The sequence below is a fragment of the Oncorhynchus keta genome, chromosome 28, assembly GCF_023373465.1.
Source record: "Oncorhynchus keta strain PuntledgeMale-10-30-2019 chromosome 28, Oket_V2, whole genome shotgun sequence".
Lineage (NCBI taxonomy): Eukaryota > Metazoa > Chordata > Actinopteri > Salmoniformes > Salmonidae > Oncorhynchus > Oncorhynchus keta.
Window position 1 is genome coordinate 71,020,880 of NC_068448.1, and position 17,948 is coordinate 71,038,827.

Genomic DNA, 17,948 nt, shown 5'->3' on the forward strand with positions numbered 1-17,948 from the left:
CAGCCAGTCAGCCAGCCAGCCATTGTTAATTTGCCAGCCAGCCAGTCAGTTAGTTTGTCAGCCAGTCAGCCAGCCAGCCATTGTTAATTTGCCAGTCAGTTACTTTGTCAGCCAGTCAGTTCATTTGTCTGCCAGTCAGCCAGCCAGTCAGTTAGTTTGTCAGCAAGCCAGTCAGCCAGTCAGTCCGTTTGTCAGCCAGTCAGTTCATTTGTCACTATTAGAAGACCTCTCTTCTATTGGAGTTTTCCTGTACTGCATAGTTGAGCTTTGTGCCAAAATGAGAACCCCAACGAATACTCTGCAGTGGGCAGTTATATTTGATATTTGAATATACAGTATATTATATATACAGTTGAAGTCAGAAGTTTACATACACTTTAGCAAATACATTTAAACTCAGTTTTCCACAATTCCTGACATTTAATCCTAGTAAAAATTCCCTGTCTTAGGTCAGTTAGGATCACCACTTTATTTGAAGAATGTGAAATGTCATAATAATAGTGGAGAGATGTCACACGCGTCGAAAGGAGTAGACCAAGGCACAGCATGAGTAGAGTTCCACATATTTTTAATAAACCGAAACTCAGCAAAACAAAACAAAATAAAACAAACAAGTACAAACGAACCGTGCCGCTACTGGTGCACACTGGCAACTATCCGTAGACAAGATCCCACGAAAACCAATGGGGAAATGGCTACCTAAATATGATCCCCAATCAGAGACAACGATAAACAGCTGCCTCTGATTGGGAACCATAGCAGGCCACCATAGGAATACAAAAAATCCTAGATGACCCACCCTAGTCACTATCACGCCCCAACCAACATAGAGAATAAACAGCTTTTTATGGTCAAGGCGTGACAAGAGAATGATTTCTTTCAGCTTTTATTCTTTCCTCACATTCCCAGTGGGTCAGAAGTTTACATACACTCAATTAGTATTTGTTAGCATTGCCTTTAAATTGTTTAACTTGGGTCAAACGTTTTGTGTAGCCTTCCACAAGCTTCCGACAATAAGTTGGGTGAATGTTGGCCCATTCCTCCTGACAGAGCTGGTGTAACTGAGTCAGGTTTGTAGACCTCATTCCTCCTGACAGAGCTGGTGTAACTGAGTCAGGTTTGTAGACCTCATTCCTCCTGACAGAGCTGGTGTAACTGAGTCAGGTTTGTCGGCTTCCTTGCTTGCACACGCTTTTTCAGTTCTGCCCACACATTTTCTATAGGATTGATGTCATGGCTTTGTGATGACCACTCCAATACCTTGACTTTGCTGTCCTTAAGTCATTTTGCCACAACTTTGGAAGTATGCTTGGGGTCATTGTCCATTTGGAAGACCCATTTGCGACCAAGCTTAACTTCCTGACTGATGTCTTGAGATGTTGCTTCAATATATCAACATAATTTTCCATCTCATGCCATCTATTTTGTGAAGTGCACCAGTCCCTCCTGCAGCAAAGCACCCCCACAACATGATGCTGCCACCCCCATGCTTCACGGTTGGGATGGTGTTCTTCAGCTTGCAAGCCTCCCCCTTTTTCCTCCAAACATAGCAATGGTCATTATGGCCAAAAAGTTATATTTTTGTTTCATCAGACTAGAGGACATTTCTCCAAAAAGTACGATCTTTGTCCCCATATGCAGTTGCAAACCGTAGTCTGGCTTTTTTATGGCGGGTTTTTGAGCAGTGGCTTCATCCTTGCTGAGCGGCCTTTCAAGTTATGTCGACATAGGACTCGTTTCATTGTGGATATACTGTAGATACTTTTCTACCTGTTTACTCCAGCGTCTTCACAAGGTCCTTTTCTGTTGTTGTGGGATTGATTTTCACTTTTCACACCTAAGTACGTTCATCTCTAGGAGACAGAACGTGTCTCCTTCCTGAGTGGTATGACGGCTGCGTGGTCCCATGGTGTTTATACTTGTGTACTATTGTTTGTACAGATGAATGTGGTAACTTCAGGTGTTTGGAAATTGCTCCCAAGGATGAACCAGACTTTTGGAGGTCTACAATTGTTTTTCTGAGGTATTGGTTGATTTCTTTTGATTTGCCAAGCAAAGAGGCATTGAGTTTGAAGGTAGGCCTTGAAATACATCCACAGGTAGACCTCCAATTGACTCAAATGATGAAGAAGCTTGTATAATATATCTGTATATATCTGTAAACAATTGTTGGAAATATTCCTTGTGTCATGCACAAAGTAGATGTCCTAACCGACTTGCCAAAACTGTAGTTTGTTTATGAGAAATTTGTGGAGTGGTTGAAAAACGAGTTTTAATGACTCCATCTTTAGTGATGTTAACTTCCGACTTCAACTGTACATCACATGCGACTCGTAATAAGACTAAGCAATTAGCCTATTCAAATGTTTATCTGACTACATAAAGATAATAAGCAACATGTCAGACATTATGGTTGAGTTACAGTAATAGAACACTATAGTTGAGTTAAAGTAATATAACACTATAGTTCCAGTAATATAACACTATAGTTACCGTAATAGAACACTATAGTTGAGTTACAGTAATAGAACACTATAGTTGATTTACAGTAATAGAACACTATAGTTGAGTTACAGTAATAGAACACTGTATCTGAGTTACAGTAATAGAACACTATAGTTGAGTTACAGTTATAGAACACTGTAGCTGAGTTACAGTAATAGAACACTATAGTTGAGTTACAGTAATAGAACACTATAGTTGAGTTACAGTAATAGAACACTGTATCTGAGTTACAGTAATAGAACACTATAGTTGAGTTACAGTTATAGAAAACTGTAGCTGAGTTACAGTAATAGAACACTATAGTTGAGTTACAGTAATAGAACACTATAGTTGAGTTACAGTAATAGAACACTATAGTTACAGTAATAGAACACTATAGTTACAGTAATAGAACACTATAGTTGAGTTACAGTAATAGAACACTATAGTTGAGTTACAGTAATATAACACTATAGTTACAGTAATAGAACACTATAGTTACAGTAATAGAACACTATAGTTGAGTTACAGTAATAGAACACTATAGTTGAGTTACAGTAATAGAACACTATAGTTGAGTTACAGTAATAGAACACTATAGTTACAGTAATAGAACACTATAGTTGAGTTACAGTAATAGAACACTATAGTTACAGTAATAGAACACTATAGGTGAGTTACAGTAATAGAACACTATAGTTGAGTTACAGTAATAGAAGACTATAGTTGAGTTACAGTAATAGAACACTATAGTTGAGTTAATTGCTTTGTAAAAATGAGTGGATTCACATAGAAGAAATAAAGCTTACGTTACAAGGCATTAACAACATTACAAGGCAATATTCTAAGCATGGTCAGAGAGAGAGAGAGAGAGAGAAACAATATCTTGTGACTTGTCTCATAGGAGAGGGAGAGAAAGAGAGAGGGTAGGCCAGCGCAGGTCAGGAACAAAGAAGAGAGATAGCAATGAATCTAAGACCCTTTTTTAAGCATCTGTTGTTAGGATTCAAAATCGGACTCGTTGACCAATAGCTTTACTGTTGAGTTAACTTCCAATCAGATATCAGACCTACATGATGTAAAGACTGGCACAATCTAATTAGACTCATGAAATGGCATGGGCGTGCCTCAAGTTTCTGTGAAGTTGAGTTTTCACTCAAGGCTATGTGTGTTGTTGACTTGTGATACGATATCCTCGGAATATGAGACAGAGAACAACACTGCAGCAGTAGTTTAATGGTATTACTGCCCTCAAAGTGACTCTTCTTATCAGCTGTATGCAACGATGCGTGTGTGTTGTCTTCGGAACACCTCAGTGTCTCTCCCACCCACATTTAGTCTCGCCTCTTTGAAGCAGAGGGTCTGTTGTCTTTACATCATGTGGCTCTGATATCTGATTGGAAGTTAACTCAACAGTAAAGCTATTGGTCAACAAGTCAGATTTTGAATCCTAACAACAGATTCTTAAAAAAGGGTCTTAGATTCATTGTTATCTCTCTTCTTTGTTCCTGACCTGCGCTGGCCTACCCTCTCTCTTTCTCTCCCTCTCCTATGAGCTGTGGGCCAAGGCACAAGCCATGGTTTCTTTGTCTCTGTTAGTGTATTAGATGAATGTGCTGTAATATAGACCTGGTTTCAAACAGTATTTTAAATCTTTCAAATACTCTCAATGCTTGCTTTAGCCTGCCTGTAGGGCCAGATGGGCAGAGTTTGTATGTTTGGGACTATAAAATTGGCTACATTGTGCTAGAGTGGGTCCTCCCTCACTGACACAGATTATGGCATGCTTACTTTTGCTGCACAACACTGATGTGGGGCAGATGTTTAAATGAACAGTCGTTCCTCTAATCATGAATGGTCACGTGGCCGGACTTCGTATTTCATATTTCAAGTTAATACATATTTCAAGTTATTACATATTTCATGATTGACATTTTCAGATTACTTCATGCAGTTACATATGTGTAGATGAGTTAGAGGGTCACGGACATTTTTTTACATTGTTCAAAGGCTGTGCTTCTCAATCCTGGTCCCGGGGACCCAAAGAGGTACACATTGTACGACGCTTAAAGATGACTGTACCTGAGACAACCAAACCAACAAGGCATTTCCTGAGATTGCGTCTACTGTTTTTTTCTTTAAAACAGCAATAATGTAAAATTAATTTAAAAAATACACAAAACACCCTTATCAAAATGTAAGACTCATCTTTGAAAAACACATCTAGTCAATCTGCACAGTACGGTGGTGAAATGTGAAAGCTGTCGCTGAAGAGTGGCTCTGGGCTGTCACTGAAAAGTGGCTCTGGGGTCCGGCTTTTGTGTGTGTGTGTGCGTGTGTGTGCGTGTGTGTGCTTGTGTGTGCGTGTGTGTGTGTGCGTGTGTGTGTGTGTGTGCTTGTGTGTGCGTGTGTGTTGGAGAGGTCCATGGTCCATAAAGGAGGAACATTTAAGGCCATGCTGAAACCAGGAATGCCGACAACTGACGGAGGGTTCGGGCCGCCTGCCAAAGTGCCAGTCAGGCGAGCCCTTCTCCAGCCCCTCTCCTCCTGCGGCTCCTCTCCCAGCCCCATAGTGGTCTAACGGCACTCAAACCCTCTAGAGTGGGACAGTGAAGCTGAAATGCTGTGAAAAGGAGGCAAGATAAAATGTAGGAACGCTTAGCATGAAGGAGCGTTGGAGTGGACATGGAACCTTCTGGACTTGTAATCTCTTAGTGTGCTCTAGTTGGAGTCGGCAGCAACACAGTCAACGGGTTATGCTATTGCTATTTATTCTTTCATTTCCATCCCCTTCAACTTCAAGCAGTCTCTGCTATCCATCACCTTACACAAATGTAAAATGTCCAAGGCAGGCCTCGGTATTGATCCCTAAAAGCCCGGGTGAAACACGAAACAAAACCATTTTCTTAATTTGATAAATGGCTAAAATCGTACGTCCAGTGGGTTATTTAAGGGTGGACTGATGTAAGATCAATGTTGATGCCTTATGATTAATATAGTCGATAAACTTCTTTCCCCAACCAGGGCAGGAGTTCTGGTCATAATGTCTGAGTGCCACTGACAGACGTTTGACCTTGAGATGAAAATGTTTGTAGGATCAGCAATACTAGTGCCATGTAATCAAGTTAATCCTTTTAATCAAACGAATCACTGTATTCACATTAATCAAATCCAGGTCTCATCCATTATATTCTATTTTTATTTTTGAAAACTACTACAAAGTTTATTCAAATTAATCCTTGTAATCAAATTAATCAAATCCAGGCCTCTTCTGTTATTTTCTTTGATTTCAGATAACTACTACAAAGTGGAGGGAGCGAAGGATGCCTTAATATGTGGGGACGGGAGTGATGCTGGGTAAGTGACTACTCGTTCTCGTCCTTCCTTTGCTCTTCTTGCTATCAGTGAAGAAAAGCCAGTGATTATGAATGTGGGTTAGAGTGATGATAGCCTGGTCCCATTCTGTACGTGCTGTGGCCAGCTCTCATCTTATTAATCTTGTTTTGCATGGCTGAAGCCCAAACAGACTGGACCACCAGGCTAGTATAACGGTGGCTTGTAGATGGTACAACCATAGCCTCGTGAACCATAGCCTTGTGAACCATAGCCTCGTGAACCATAGACTCATGAACCATAGACTCATGCTGTATACTCTAATCTAGTACATGCCGTTGAACATTACCAAAGGACGTCACGAAGGGGCCCTGAGGTTAAGGTTTAGGTGGCTGAGGTGATGCCTGTCGCTGTGTGGCTAAGTCAACAGAGATAGCCTGGCTCTGAGGGTGTGAGTCAGCAAAACGGACTGATGGCGACCGATGGTGACTCAGCTGCCTTCAGGCTGTAGAGAGACGAGACCATGGGTTTATCATCCACCACCCAGTCTGTGAGAGCCAATAGGCTTTAACAAGAGAGTGGGCCTTGACAGTGATGTTAATTATGGTTGTGTTTATTGTGTGCCTGAAGTGGTTTCCCCAAACTATTCTTAATGAGTAACCTTGTCTTGGACGGGAACTTGCCTTGTGTTAGCTCCCAGAGCTAATACCTTGTTTAGGCTTTATCTCAGAGGGATAATGTCTTTCTGAGTCGTGTGGATGGCACTGGTGTTCTAGGCAGTAGTCTTACAGGTCCAAGAAGGACTGAATCCCATAGTTTAAAAAAAATATTTTTGCTGTCAAAATGCGTAACCTTTAGTTATTGTAGGATAGTTGGAGGAATGTGGATAGACGTAAACCCAGCTTATAAATTCAGTGTCATTTTGTGTAACTCATAACTTTGGTGTGTGTAACTTTGTAGTGTCACTTTGGCATTGGATGATCTTTGTGTTTTAAAGATTGAGGACAACTCTATTTTACAGTTGATAATACTTTAAAAAATAAGCACAATTGTAATATTTTTTTTTACAATTAATATCTCCCACATTGACTGTAGTGTAATGAAATTGACCTGAACCAAACTCTGATATATTTTGGACTGAAATTTGGAATGGCGAGGGGATGTACTCTATTTTGGACTGAGATGGGAGTGGTGATTTGGAGAACATACCTGTTGCTGCTTGACTGTGACCTCTAAAATCCCACAGAGTTTACAGTGTTTTTAATTTTTAGGCAAGTCAGTTAAGAACAAATTCTTATTTTCAATGACGGCCTAGGAACAGTGGGTTAACTGCCTGTTCAGGGGCAGAATGACAGATTTGTACCTTGTCAGCTCTGGGATTTGAAATTGCAACCTTTCGGTTACTAGTCCAACGCTCTAACCACTAGGCTACCCTACCCTAACCACTAGGCTAAGAAATAACATCTAAGTCACTTTCACATACAGACAGCCTTGGGGACGAAGGGGCTGTTCATTGCACATGATATCTGTGTTGTCACAAACCCTCTGATGTAGGTCTGAGACACTCTCAGTCTCAATCTCAACCCGGCTACTCATCAAATGACTATATTGTCCATAGACATAGAAGTAATGAATACCCTTAACTTTAGCGCGGCCCGTTCCACCGACACTCTAATCCTGTAATGCCAAGTGCTTTAGGAGCGGCGGGCAGGAGTGGCAGGAGAGGAGTTCTTGATGTCAACGCTGCCAGGGAAAAGATCTAGGAATTTACAAATGTAAATAAGACCCATCTGTGTTCTGTTGGGTGCCAAGCATGAGTGTTGCCCACTGTTTCCATGTTGATTAGAAATAAGTCTCTGTTTCTGGTCTGGTATTGATATTTGAACAACTGTAATGGGTTCAAATACATGGTTTGTGTTGGTGCAGGACATTATTGGAAGGGATCAGTGGTGGAAAAAGTACTCAATTGTCATACTTGAATAAAAGTAAAGATACCTTAATAGAAAATGACAAGTAAAAGTGCAAGTAACCCAGTAAAATACTACTTGAGGAAAAGTCAAAAAGTATTTAGTTTTAAATATACTTAAGTATCAAAAGTATAACTCATTTCACATTCCTTACCAGACAGAACAATTTTGTTGTTTTGTTTAATTTACGGATAGCCAGGGGCACACTCCAACACTCAGATATAATTTATAAAAAAAATAAATAGTGTTCAGGTAGTCTGCCAGATCAGAGGCAGTAGGGATGACCAGGGATATTATCTTGAGTGTGTAAATTGGGCCATTTTACTATCCTGCTAAGCATTCAAAATGGAATGAGTACTTTTGGTTGTCGGGGAAAATGTTTACAGTAAAAAGTACATTATTTTCTTTAGGAATGTAGTGAAGTAAAAGTAAAAGTTGTCAAAAATATAAATAGTTAAGTACAGATACCGAAAAAAACTAAGTAGTATTTTAAAGTATTTTTTACTTAAGTACTTTACACCACTGGAAGGTATCCATTATTGGAATGCACTTGTTATCCGTATGAATACATGGATAAATGTATTAGAAACAGATCAATCAATAAGTAAGTAACTATACTGAATATACATTTAAACGCAACATGCAACAATTTCAACAATTGTACTGAGTTATAGTTCATATAAGGAAATCCGTCAATTGAAATACATTTGTTAGGCTCTAGTCTATGGATTTCATATGACTCGGCATGGGCGCAGGCATGAGTGGGCCTATCCATTTGTGGGCCTGTGAGGGCATAGGCAACATGGGAGTCAGGCCCACCCACTGGGGAGCCAGGCCCAGCAAATCAGAACGAGTTTTTCCCCACAAAAGGGCTTTATTGCAGACATAAATGCTCATCAGCTTCATCAGCAGTCCGGTGGCTGGTCTCGGACGATGCCACAGGTGAAGAAGCCGGAAGTGGACGTCCTGGGCTGGCGTGGTTACACGTGGTCTGTGGTTGTGAGGCCGGTTGGACATGCTGCCAAATTCTCTCAAATTATGTTGGAGAGAAATTAACATTAACATTCTCTGGCAACAGCTCTGGTGGACATCCATGCAATCAGCCAGCCAATTGCATGCTCCCTCAAAACTTGACATCTGTGGCATTATGTTGTGTGACAAAACTGCACATTTTAGAATGGCCTTTTGTTGTCCCCAGCACAAGGTGCACCTGTGTAATGATCATGCTGTTTAATCAGCTTCTTGACATGCCACACCTGTCAGGTGGATGGATTATGTTGGCAAAGGAGAAATGCTCACTAACAGGGATGTAAACAAATTTCTGCACAAAATTTGAAAGAAATAAGCTTTTAGTGCATATTGAACATTTCAGGGATATTTTATTTCAGCTCATGAAACACTGGACCAACACTGCATTTATATATTTGTTCTGTATAGATTCAATTACTCAATAAATATTAGATGTCATTGTCTTATTATTTTGTGCGTGCCTAAAGTCACTGTTTTGCCAGATTTGAAGAGTATCATTTAAGTGGTTTTATGAGCTCTTTGAACCAGTGATCTGACATTGTAGCATCATATCAGGGTAATAGTCAGGTCGGGTCATGCTCACAGACAAAATAGTCCCCACTTTCAATTTCATCTCCTACTTTTATAGTTACAAGAGAAATATGCTAAATGAATACCAACAACATTGCGCCCATGTCTTTTCCAGGAACTCACACAAGCAATCACACAGGCAATCTCCATCTTTTATGAGCAAAGGATGTGCTGACATATGATGCAAACCACCTCCAATGCCCTCAATGCCTGTGATGCTAGCTCTTTCAACTTTCCCCTTTCACAAATGTTTGAAACATTATCTTTAAAGCAGCTGTAATTGACAACGTGATATCATCAACATTCAAATCTATTTTTGATTATTCCTGTAAGACTGGGAATATATTGAACATATAAAGGACATTGGGGTTGTGAGTTATTGGGAGGCTGCCTAACGGGAGAGCAGTGTAACGGTCCATTGGGGTGAGTTATGATGGGCTGGGGACTCGGTGAATGTAACATCTGCCTCCAGCTACAAACAGACAAACGACAGATCTGTCTGTCTCTCTGAGAGATAACGGCCAATCCAAACGCACGATACAGCTTGTGTCCACGAATGATAAAACAGACAGATTCTAAGCTTTGTCTGTCTGGTGCATGGTGATTGGTCACCAAAGCTCTGATTTAGTCACCTTATTTCAGCCATTAATTAAAATGTAAATGGTACAATAAAGGATTTAAATCCGGTGGCCTTGCATGGCCTTACATTATGTCTCACCTTTATTTTTTCAATGTGTTTTTTTCTCTCCGAAATCCAAACACCCATCTAAGTGGTCAGAGGCTTGAACTTCCCCCCCAAATATTGACTAGAAAATACAGTGCATTTGGAACTTATTTAGATCTCTTGACTTTTTCCACATTTGGTTACATTACAGCCTTATTCCAAAATGGATAAAATAAATACAAATCTTTGTCAATCTACGTACAATACCCTATACTGATCAAGTGAAAACAGTTTTTTAGACATTTTTGCGCAAATTATTTAAAAGAAAAAACTGATATCTTATTTACGTAAGTATTCAGAACCTTTGCTTTAAGAATTGAAATTGAACTCAGGTGCATCCTGTTTCCATTCATCATCCTTCAGATGTTCTACAACTTGATTGGAGTCCACCTGTGGTAAATTCAATTGATTGGACATGATTTGGAAAGGTACACACCTGGCTTTATTATGTCCCACAGTTGACAGTGCATGTCAGAGCAAAAACTAAGACATGAGGTCGAAGGAATTGTCTGTAGAGCTCCGAGACAGGATTGTGTCGAGGCACAGATCTGGGGAAGATGTCTGCAGCACTGTGTCCCCAAGAACACGGTGGCCTCCATCATTCTTAAATGGAAGAAGTTTGGAACCAAGACTCTTTCTAGAGCTGGCTGCCCGGCCAAACTGAGCATCGGGGGAGAAGGGCCTTGGTCAGGGAGGTGACCGAGAATTCGAAGGTCACTCTGTCAGAGCTCCAGAGTTCCTCTGTTGAGATGGGAGAACCTCCCAGAATGACAACCATCTCTCAAGCCTTTATGGTAGAGAGGGCAGATGGAAGCCACTCCTGAGTAAAAGGCACATGACAGCCCGTTTGGAGTTAGCCAAAAGGCACCTAAAGACTCTCAGACCATGAGAAACAAGATTCTCTGGTCTGATGAAACCAATATTTAACTCTATGGCTTGAATCCCAAGCATTACTTAAGGAGGAAAACTGGCACCATCCCTACTCTGAAGCATGGTGGTGGCAGCATCATACTGGGGGGATGTTTTTCAGCGGCAGGGACTGGGAGACTAGTCAAGATCGAGGGGAAGATGAACAGAGCAAAACACAGAGATCCTTGATGAAAACCTGCTCCAGAGCACTCAGGACGTCAGACTGGGGCCAAGGTTCCTCTTCCAACCTGACAATGACTCTAAGCACACACTCAAGACAGTGCAAGAGTGGCTTCGTGCCAAGTCTCTGAATGTCCTTGAGTGGCCGAGCCAGAGCCCAGACTTGAACCCGATCGAACATCTCTGGAGAGACCTGGAAATAGTGGTGCAGCGACGCTCCCCATCCAACCTGACAGAACTTCAGAGGATCTGCAGAGAAGAATGGGAGAAACTCCCCAAATACAGGTGTGCCAAGCTTATAGCGTCATACCCAAGATGACTCGAGACTGTAATCACTGCCAAAAGTGCTTCAACAAAGTACTGAGAAAAGGGTCTGAATACTTATGTAAATGTCATATTTAATTTTTTCGTTTTTAATCAATTTGCAAAAATGTATAACAACCAGTTTTTGCTTTGTCTTTATGGGGTATTGTGTTTAGATTGATGAAGGAAAAAAACTCTTAAATCAATTGTATTATAAGGCTGTAACATAACAAAATGTGGGAAAAATACCCAACTGTCATACTTCAGCAAATGTAAAGATACCTTAATCGAAAATGACTCAGGTAAAAGTAAAAGTCACCCAGTAAAATTCTACTTCAGTAAAAGTCTAAATGTATTTGGTTTAAAATATACTTAACTGTCAAAAAAAAACTTTAAAATCCCTTATATTAAGCAAACAAGATGGCACCATTTTCTTGTTTTTTTTGTATTTATGGAAAGCCCCGGGCACCTTCCAACATTCAGACATCATTTACAAACGAAGCATGTGTATTTAGTGAGTCCGCCAAATCAGAGGTAGTAGATGACCAGGGATGTTCTCTGTTTAGTGAGTCCACCATATCAGAGGCAGTACGGATGACCGGGATGTTCGGTTGATAAGTGCGTGAATTTGACTATTTACCTGTCCTGCTAAGCATTCAAAATGTAACAAGTACTTTTCGCTGTCAAGGAAAATGTGTGGAGTAAAAAGCTATATTGTCACGACTTCCGCCGAAGTCGATTCCTCTCCTTGTTCGGGTAGCACTCGGCGGTCGGCGTCGCCGGTCTTCTAGCCATCATCGATCCACTTTTCATTTTCCTTTTGTTTTCTCTTGTCTTCCCACACACCTGGTCTCAATTCCGTCATTACATGTTGTGTATTTAACCCTCTGTTCCCCCCATGTCTTTGTGCGGAATGGTTTATTGTAAGTGCATGTGCACGTTTTCTCTGGTGCGCGACGGGTTTTGTACCCATCTGTTTATTGTTCTGGTTTCCGGTGGTTTTTTGAATAAAACTGCTCTGTTGAATACCCAGTTTTGCTCTCCTGCGCCTGACTTCCCTGCCGCCAGTTACGAACTCCCTTACATATATTTTCTTAAGGAATGTAGTGAAGTGAAAGTAAAAGTAGTCAAAAATATAAATAGTAAAGTAAAGTACAGATACCACAAATAAATAAAAAACTACTTAAGTAGTACTTTACACCACTGGAAAAAGTAAAGGGGTCTGAATACTTTCTGAGTGCACTGTATAATATATATTGTATTTTTTTGTGGAGATGAACCGAGTTGAACTGTCAAATGCCTTTTAGGAGTTTGTATTGACACAGCAGCCTTTATATTAAATACATGACAGACAATGATATTTGTTTGTTTACTGGTCTGGCTGCCACTCTCTCATAGTGTAAATAAAGGTCTGAAGAAATCAATTCTACCATAGGCTAGTCCCACATTCAACTGCTCACTGGCTGTCACTCACCGGAACTTTTGGCTGTCAATCAAAATGCACATGGATCTTGGCCCATATTTATCAAACTTTTGAGAAAAAAATATCGTAAGAATCCTGTGAAATGCAGTCTAAATACAATCGACGTGGGCAGTTCTATGGATCATTCCAAATGGGGGTGTAGGGGCCCGTGGATGGAGGGGGAATGTTTTTTCCCTCCATTTAAGTCACATTTAATCCATTTGAAGCTTTCTGGCTTCACTCTAATGGGGTTGTTAATGGCTACCCTGACTGCAAAGTGAAGATTATTGCCTCTCACTAAGCTCTCTGTATGTGTCATGTTCTATAGAACCGTTGAAGTGTTCTTAACTCCTGGTATTTCTCCTACTCCAGTTCTATCCAGTTCTACTCGAATGAGTCATCAAATTGAATGTAACAGCTCGTTAATTGCATTTATATCGAGTGTATGTTGAAGGGCCTTTATTTTTCTGGTTATTTATGCTGGCTAGCTTTGCTGTTAGAATTTTTGGGGGGATGGCATTATCACTGGTTTAGGCTATAGGCCTTTGTCGTTAGGGGTGGCCATTCAGGGGGCTATTTCATAGAATACTTTAAGATAGGCCAAGGGTATGCTAACAACTACGCCACATTTTCCCAGTTATGATACCAGCTGAAGGACTCTAATGATCTGGTAATTTTCTTAGAACTGTAAATGTTCATAAAGACCCATCAGCAAGCTTGTATTACACTGATAATTACAGAGTGTAAATGTATTTCATTAAGGTACTTTTTTATACTAATAAACTGTAATTAGGATATATTTTAGATGCTCGTAAGATTACATGAGTATGTCCGCCTCCTATAATTTGACCAAAAGGACGGTTCTAGATTTTGGTCAAAAGCCAGACAGGTTCCCCTCAAAGTATTTGATTGGAAACAGCATAGTCGTAGTTGTATTGTTGTTTGTGTGTTTCTCCAGACATTTTACTTCATAGCTTATTCACCTAAGATAAACGTTGATCAGAGGTTTCCCTTTATCAAGTTATTATGGATTCTGGTTATGCGCAGACTGAATATACTTATATAAATTAAATTGGCATAAACTCATTCTATCAACTTATAAACAATATATGAATTAATTTTAAAGGAAACTAAACTATTTTGTAAATGAATAAATGACATATGAAATATCTACTAAATGCCAATTTTGTGAAAGTAAATCTTATGGCATTCTTACCTAATCAGTCAATCCGTCCTAATCTTCACGAGCTACACTGGAAATAAGAAAAGTCATAAAATCAAACATAAATCATGACAAAACAATCATATTGCCTGCCTCCACTGAGTTCCTCCAATCCCTGAGAGGCCGATCCACATCCTCCGGAGAGGTGTCACAAAACAATCTCCATGGGCAACAACCTCCTGGATACCGTTGCTATAGAAATGTTAAGTACTTTCATTATCATAGACCTCAGTCCTAGACCTCTCTAGTAGTAGGTTGTACTGATGAGATTGTTTCTATGTGAGATGAGAGGACCTAACATTATGGGTGCCTACAGTAGCTAGACATACTGTATCTACAGTTTAATTTCCAGTGAATGTTGTAATTCTGCTAAAACACGTATTATGTAGTGACATAAATACACCCAAACTATTCATTTTCCTCTTTGACGTAACATTTTGAACATCATTATTACCCGTGTAGGAATCTTAGTTCATTTCTGTATTATTTTTCTGATTGGTTCACTCTGTCTGTATCAGTACCTCGGGAGGAAGTGTGGTTTCGTGAGAACTGAGGCCTAATGCAGAGTTATTCATCGGGATCATGTTCATTAGATACCAAATGGAAAAAGCAGACTGAATCAGGGAGGGATAAACTGGACTTAAGAACACTCATTTTCAATTTCCACTGCAACATGTTTTGAAGAGTTTTCCATTGCAAGCTCTAATGAAAGACTCTGGCTATTCCCAGCCTGTGGTTGGTCAGAATCCTGGCTCATGTTCATTAGGGGGGGCATTTATTGTCTTGGTAGTCTTGGTAGTCCCTCTGGATATTCAGATGTTTTCCTCCATTTGGTGCCTAATGCCTAAATCTGAGCTGTGAGAACACCAAGTCAAGGCAGCCTCCTCCACCCACCAGTCTTTGAAGGCTTCTCCACTGGGCTTTGTTGTTTCACAGGGTGGAAGGGTTGGATCTGAAAGGGGTGACTCAACTCTCAGCCAAGCCAATGTTCCCTCCACCCCGCGACCCTAGGGAACCCTCAGATGCTCTCTCACTCCCCCTGCTCCTGCTTCTATTCTCTTCTATGATCGGCCAACTACAGAAGGGGGGGGGGAGTGATGTAATGGCCCAATCTAATGAACACACACCTGTCTGCTACATGGGCCATGTGCTCAGATATGGCGATCTGATGTTACAATAAATCCTCCACAGCTGCATTGATACTTTTAAAAGCCTACTAGTTTGTAATGCATGTAGACCACTAATACTGTTTTGCTGCTGCCAATCTGTTTGGTCTCCATCCGTGTTGTGGCCTGTATGGTTGTCAGAGGTGTACTGTTGTCAGAGGTGTACTGTTGTCAGTGGTGTACTGTTGTCAGTGATTTACTGTTGTCAGTGGTTTACTGTTGTCAGTGGTTTACTGTTGTCAGAGGTGTACTGTTGTCAGTGGTGTACTGTTGTCAGTGGTTTACTGTTGTCAGTGGTGTACTGTTGTCAGTGGTTTACTGTTTGTTGTCAGTGGTGTACTGTTGTCAGTGGTTTACTGTTGTCAGTGGTTTACTGTTGTCAGTGGTTTACTGTTGTCAGTGGTGTACTGTTGTCAGTGGTTTACTGTTGCCAGTGGTTTACTGTTGTCAGTGGTGAACTGTTGTCAGTGGTGTACTGTTGTCAGTGGTTTACTGTTGTCAGTGGTTTACTGTTGTCAGTGGTTTACTGTTGTCAGTGGTGTACTGTTGTCAGTGGTTTACTGTTGTCAGTGGTGTACTGTTGTCAGTGGTGTACTGTTGTCAGTGGTTTACTGTTGTCAGTGGTGTACTGTTGTCAGTGGTGTATTGTTGTCAGTGCTGGAAAAATGGCCTAATTGTCATGCTTGAGTAAAAGTAAAGATACCTTAATGAAAAATTACTCAAGTAAAAGTGAAAGTCAGCCAGTAAAATACTACTTTAGTGAAAGTATTTGGTTTTAAATATACTTAAGCATCAAAGTAAGTGTAGTATAGATACTTAAGTATCAAAAGTAAAAGTATAAATCATTTCAAATTCCTTATATTAATCAAACCAGAATGCATATAAGCAAATCATTTACAAACAAAGCATTTGTGTTCAGTGAGTCCACCAGATCAGAGGCAGTAGGGATGACCAGGGATGTTCTCTTGATAAGAGTGTGAATTGGATGATTTTCTGTCCTGCTAAGCATTCAAAATGTAATGAGTACTTTTGGGTGTCAGGGAAAATGTATGGAGTAAAAGGTACATCATTTTGTTTTGGAATGTAGGGAAACCTTCACTCTTGCACAGACATTTGGAAACGAAACATGACAATTTGAAAAATAAGCCACCAGAGTCTTTTGAGCGAGAATAAAGACAACTTTCGAGTAGTAAGACATGTATAAAAGCAAGAGATACCATTAATAAGAAGGGGCTAGAAGCGTTTTATATGGTGAGCTACAGAGTGGCTAGGACAGGCAAACCCCATACTATTGTGAAGGACTTAATTCTTCCTGCTGCCGCGGATATGGTTAGGACAATGCTGGGGGAAAAGGCCTCAGAAAATTATACAGACAATGTCTTCATCAAACAACACTGTTTTACAATGCATCAGTGACATGGCAGGAGATGTTTTGAAACAATTACTGCTTTGCATACAAGCCAGTGAATTAAATACGTTACAGCTGGATGAGTCAACAGACCTGACGGGCCTGGCACAGCTCCTGGTATTTGAGAGAGGCATGCGTAGCCAAGTGAACATATGGGTCCAGTGAGTGGTTGGGCTGACTGGGGGACACGGCGATTCAGACAGTTAGCTGGCCGATGCTAACAGGCTAACGTTAGTAGGCCGGGGCTAAACAAGCTAGCAATTAGCAGACCGGGTTAGCAAGCAAGCAGTTAGCAGGGGCTAGCAGTTAGCAGACTTAGGCAGGCAAGCTAGCAGTTAGTAGACCGGGGCTAGCAAGTTAGCCTTTGGGGGACATCGCTATGGGGGTAAGTCTGTTTTTGCCTCTTCGTGCGGTGAGGTTGATAGACCAGTCATCGATTAGTAGGGTTCCAAGTAGCTCTAGGTAGCTAGCAGGTTAGCAGAATGGGCCTTCAGCGGATGTCGCATCTGAGGGGCCTGTTGGAATCCTCGGGCAGATGATGTCGGTATTCCAGTCGTAGAGGATCGGTGGGGTTCCGTGCCCTGCACCGGCAGTAGAAGGGGTCCGGATATTGTAGCCCAGGAGTGAGCCGGGAGACTTGTCTAGCATGGGCTAGCCCCGGGCTAGTTGGTGCTAGCCCCGGGACGGAAACGTTAGCCAGGAGTAGTCAACCCGGGTTGCGGTTAGCTAGCTGTGATGATCCAGATGAAAAGATTCAGAGTTTGCGGTAGGAATTCGGGGATATGGAGAGAAAAATAGGTCCGGTATGCTCTGGTTTGAAGCACGTTGTACGAACTGGCGAGAGCTTTCCGAGCTAAAGGTTAGTCGATGACCGCTCGCAGTGGTTAGCTGATTGATAGCTGGTAGCTAGTTAGCTAGCTCGCTTTGGTATTCTAGTTCAGATGAAAATAGAAATACTTTAGGAAAAAAAAACAGATCCACAGCACGTTAGGTGAGGCGTGTTGCAGGAGAGTATTTTGAAGTTGAGGTTTAGGAAAAATATTAAAAAGAACGTGAAGAAAAAGTTATATACACATGGGACGAGACAAAGACGTCTGACTGCTACTCCATCTTGGATACACCTCTTGGATACACCTTATGCAGGTACTTTCCCGAAACAACTGGATTCGTTATCATTTTCATGCCCTGCCT

At 41.0% G+C, this 17,948-nt stretch overlaps 1 protein-coding gene across 3 annotated transcripts in view; it reads left to right on the forward strand.

The window, feature by feature from the left end:
- Positions 1-17,948, forward strand: part of LOC118361769 (sodium channel protein type 4 subunit alpha-like) — a 202,105-nt gene that overhangs the window by 56,297 nt on the left and 127,860 nt on the right. For all 3 annotated transcript variants that reach the window (XM_052483777.1, XM_052483775.1, XM_052483776.1), the window contains one exon: positions 5,778-5,841. In XM_052483777.1, coding sequence (XP_052339737.1) covers positions 5,778-5,841 — 64 coding nt within the window. The remainder of the gene's footprint in view (positions 1-5,777; positions 5,842-17,948) is intronic.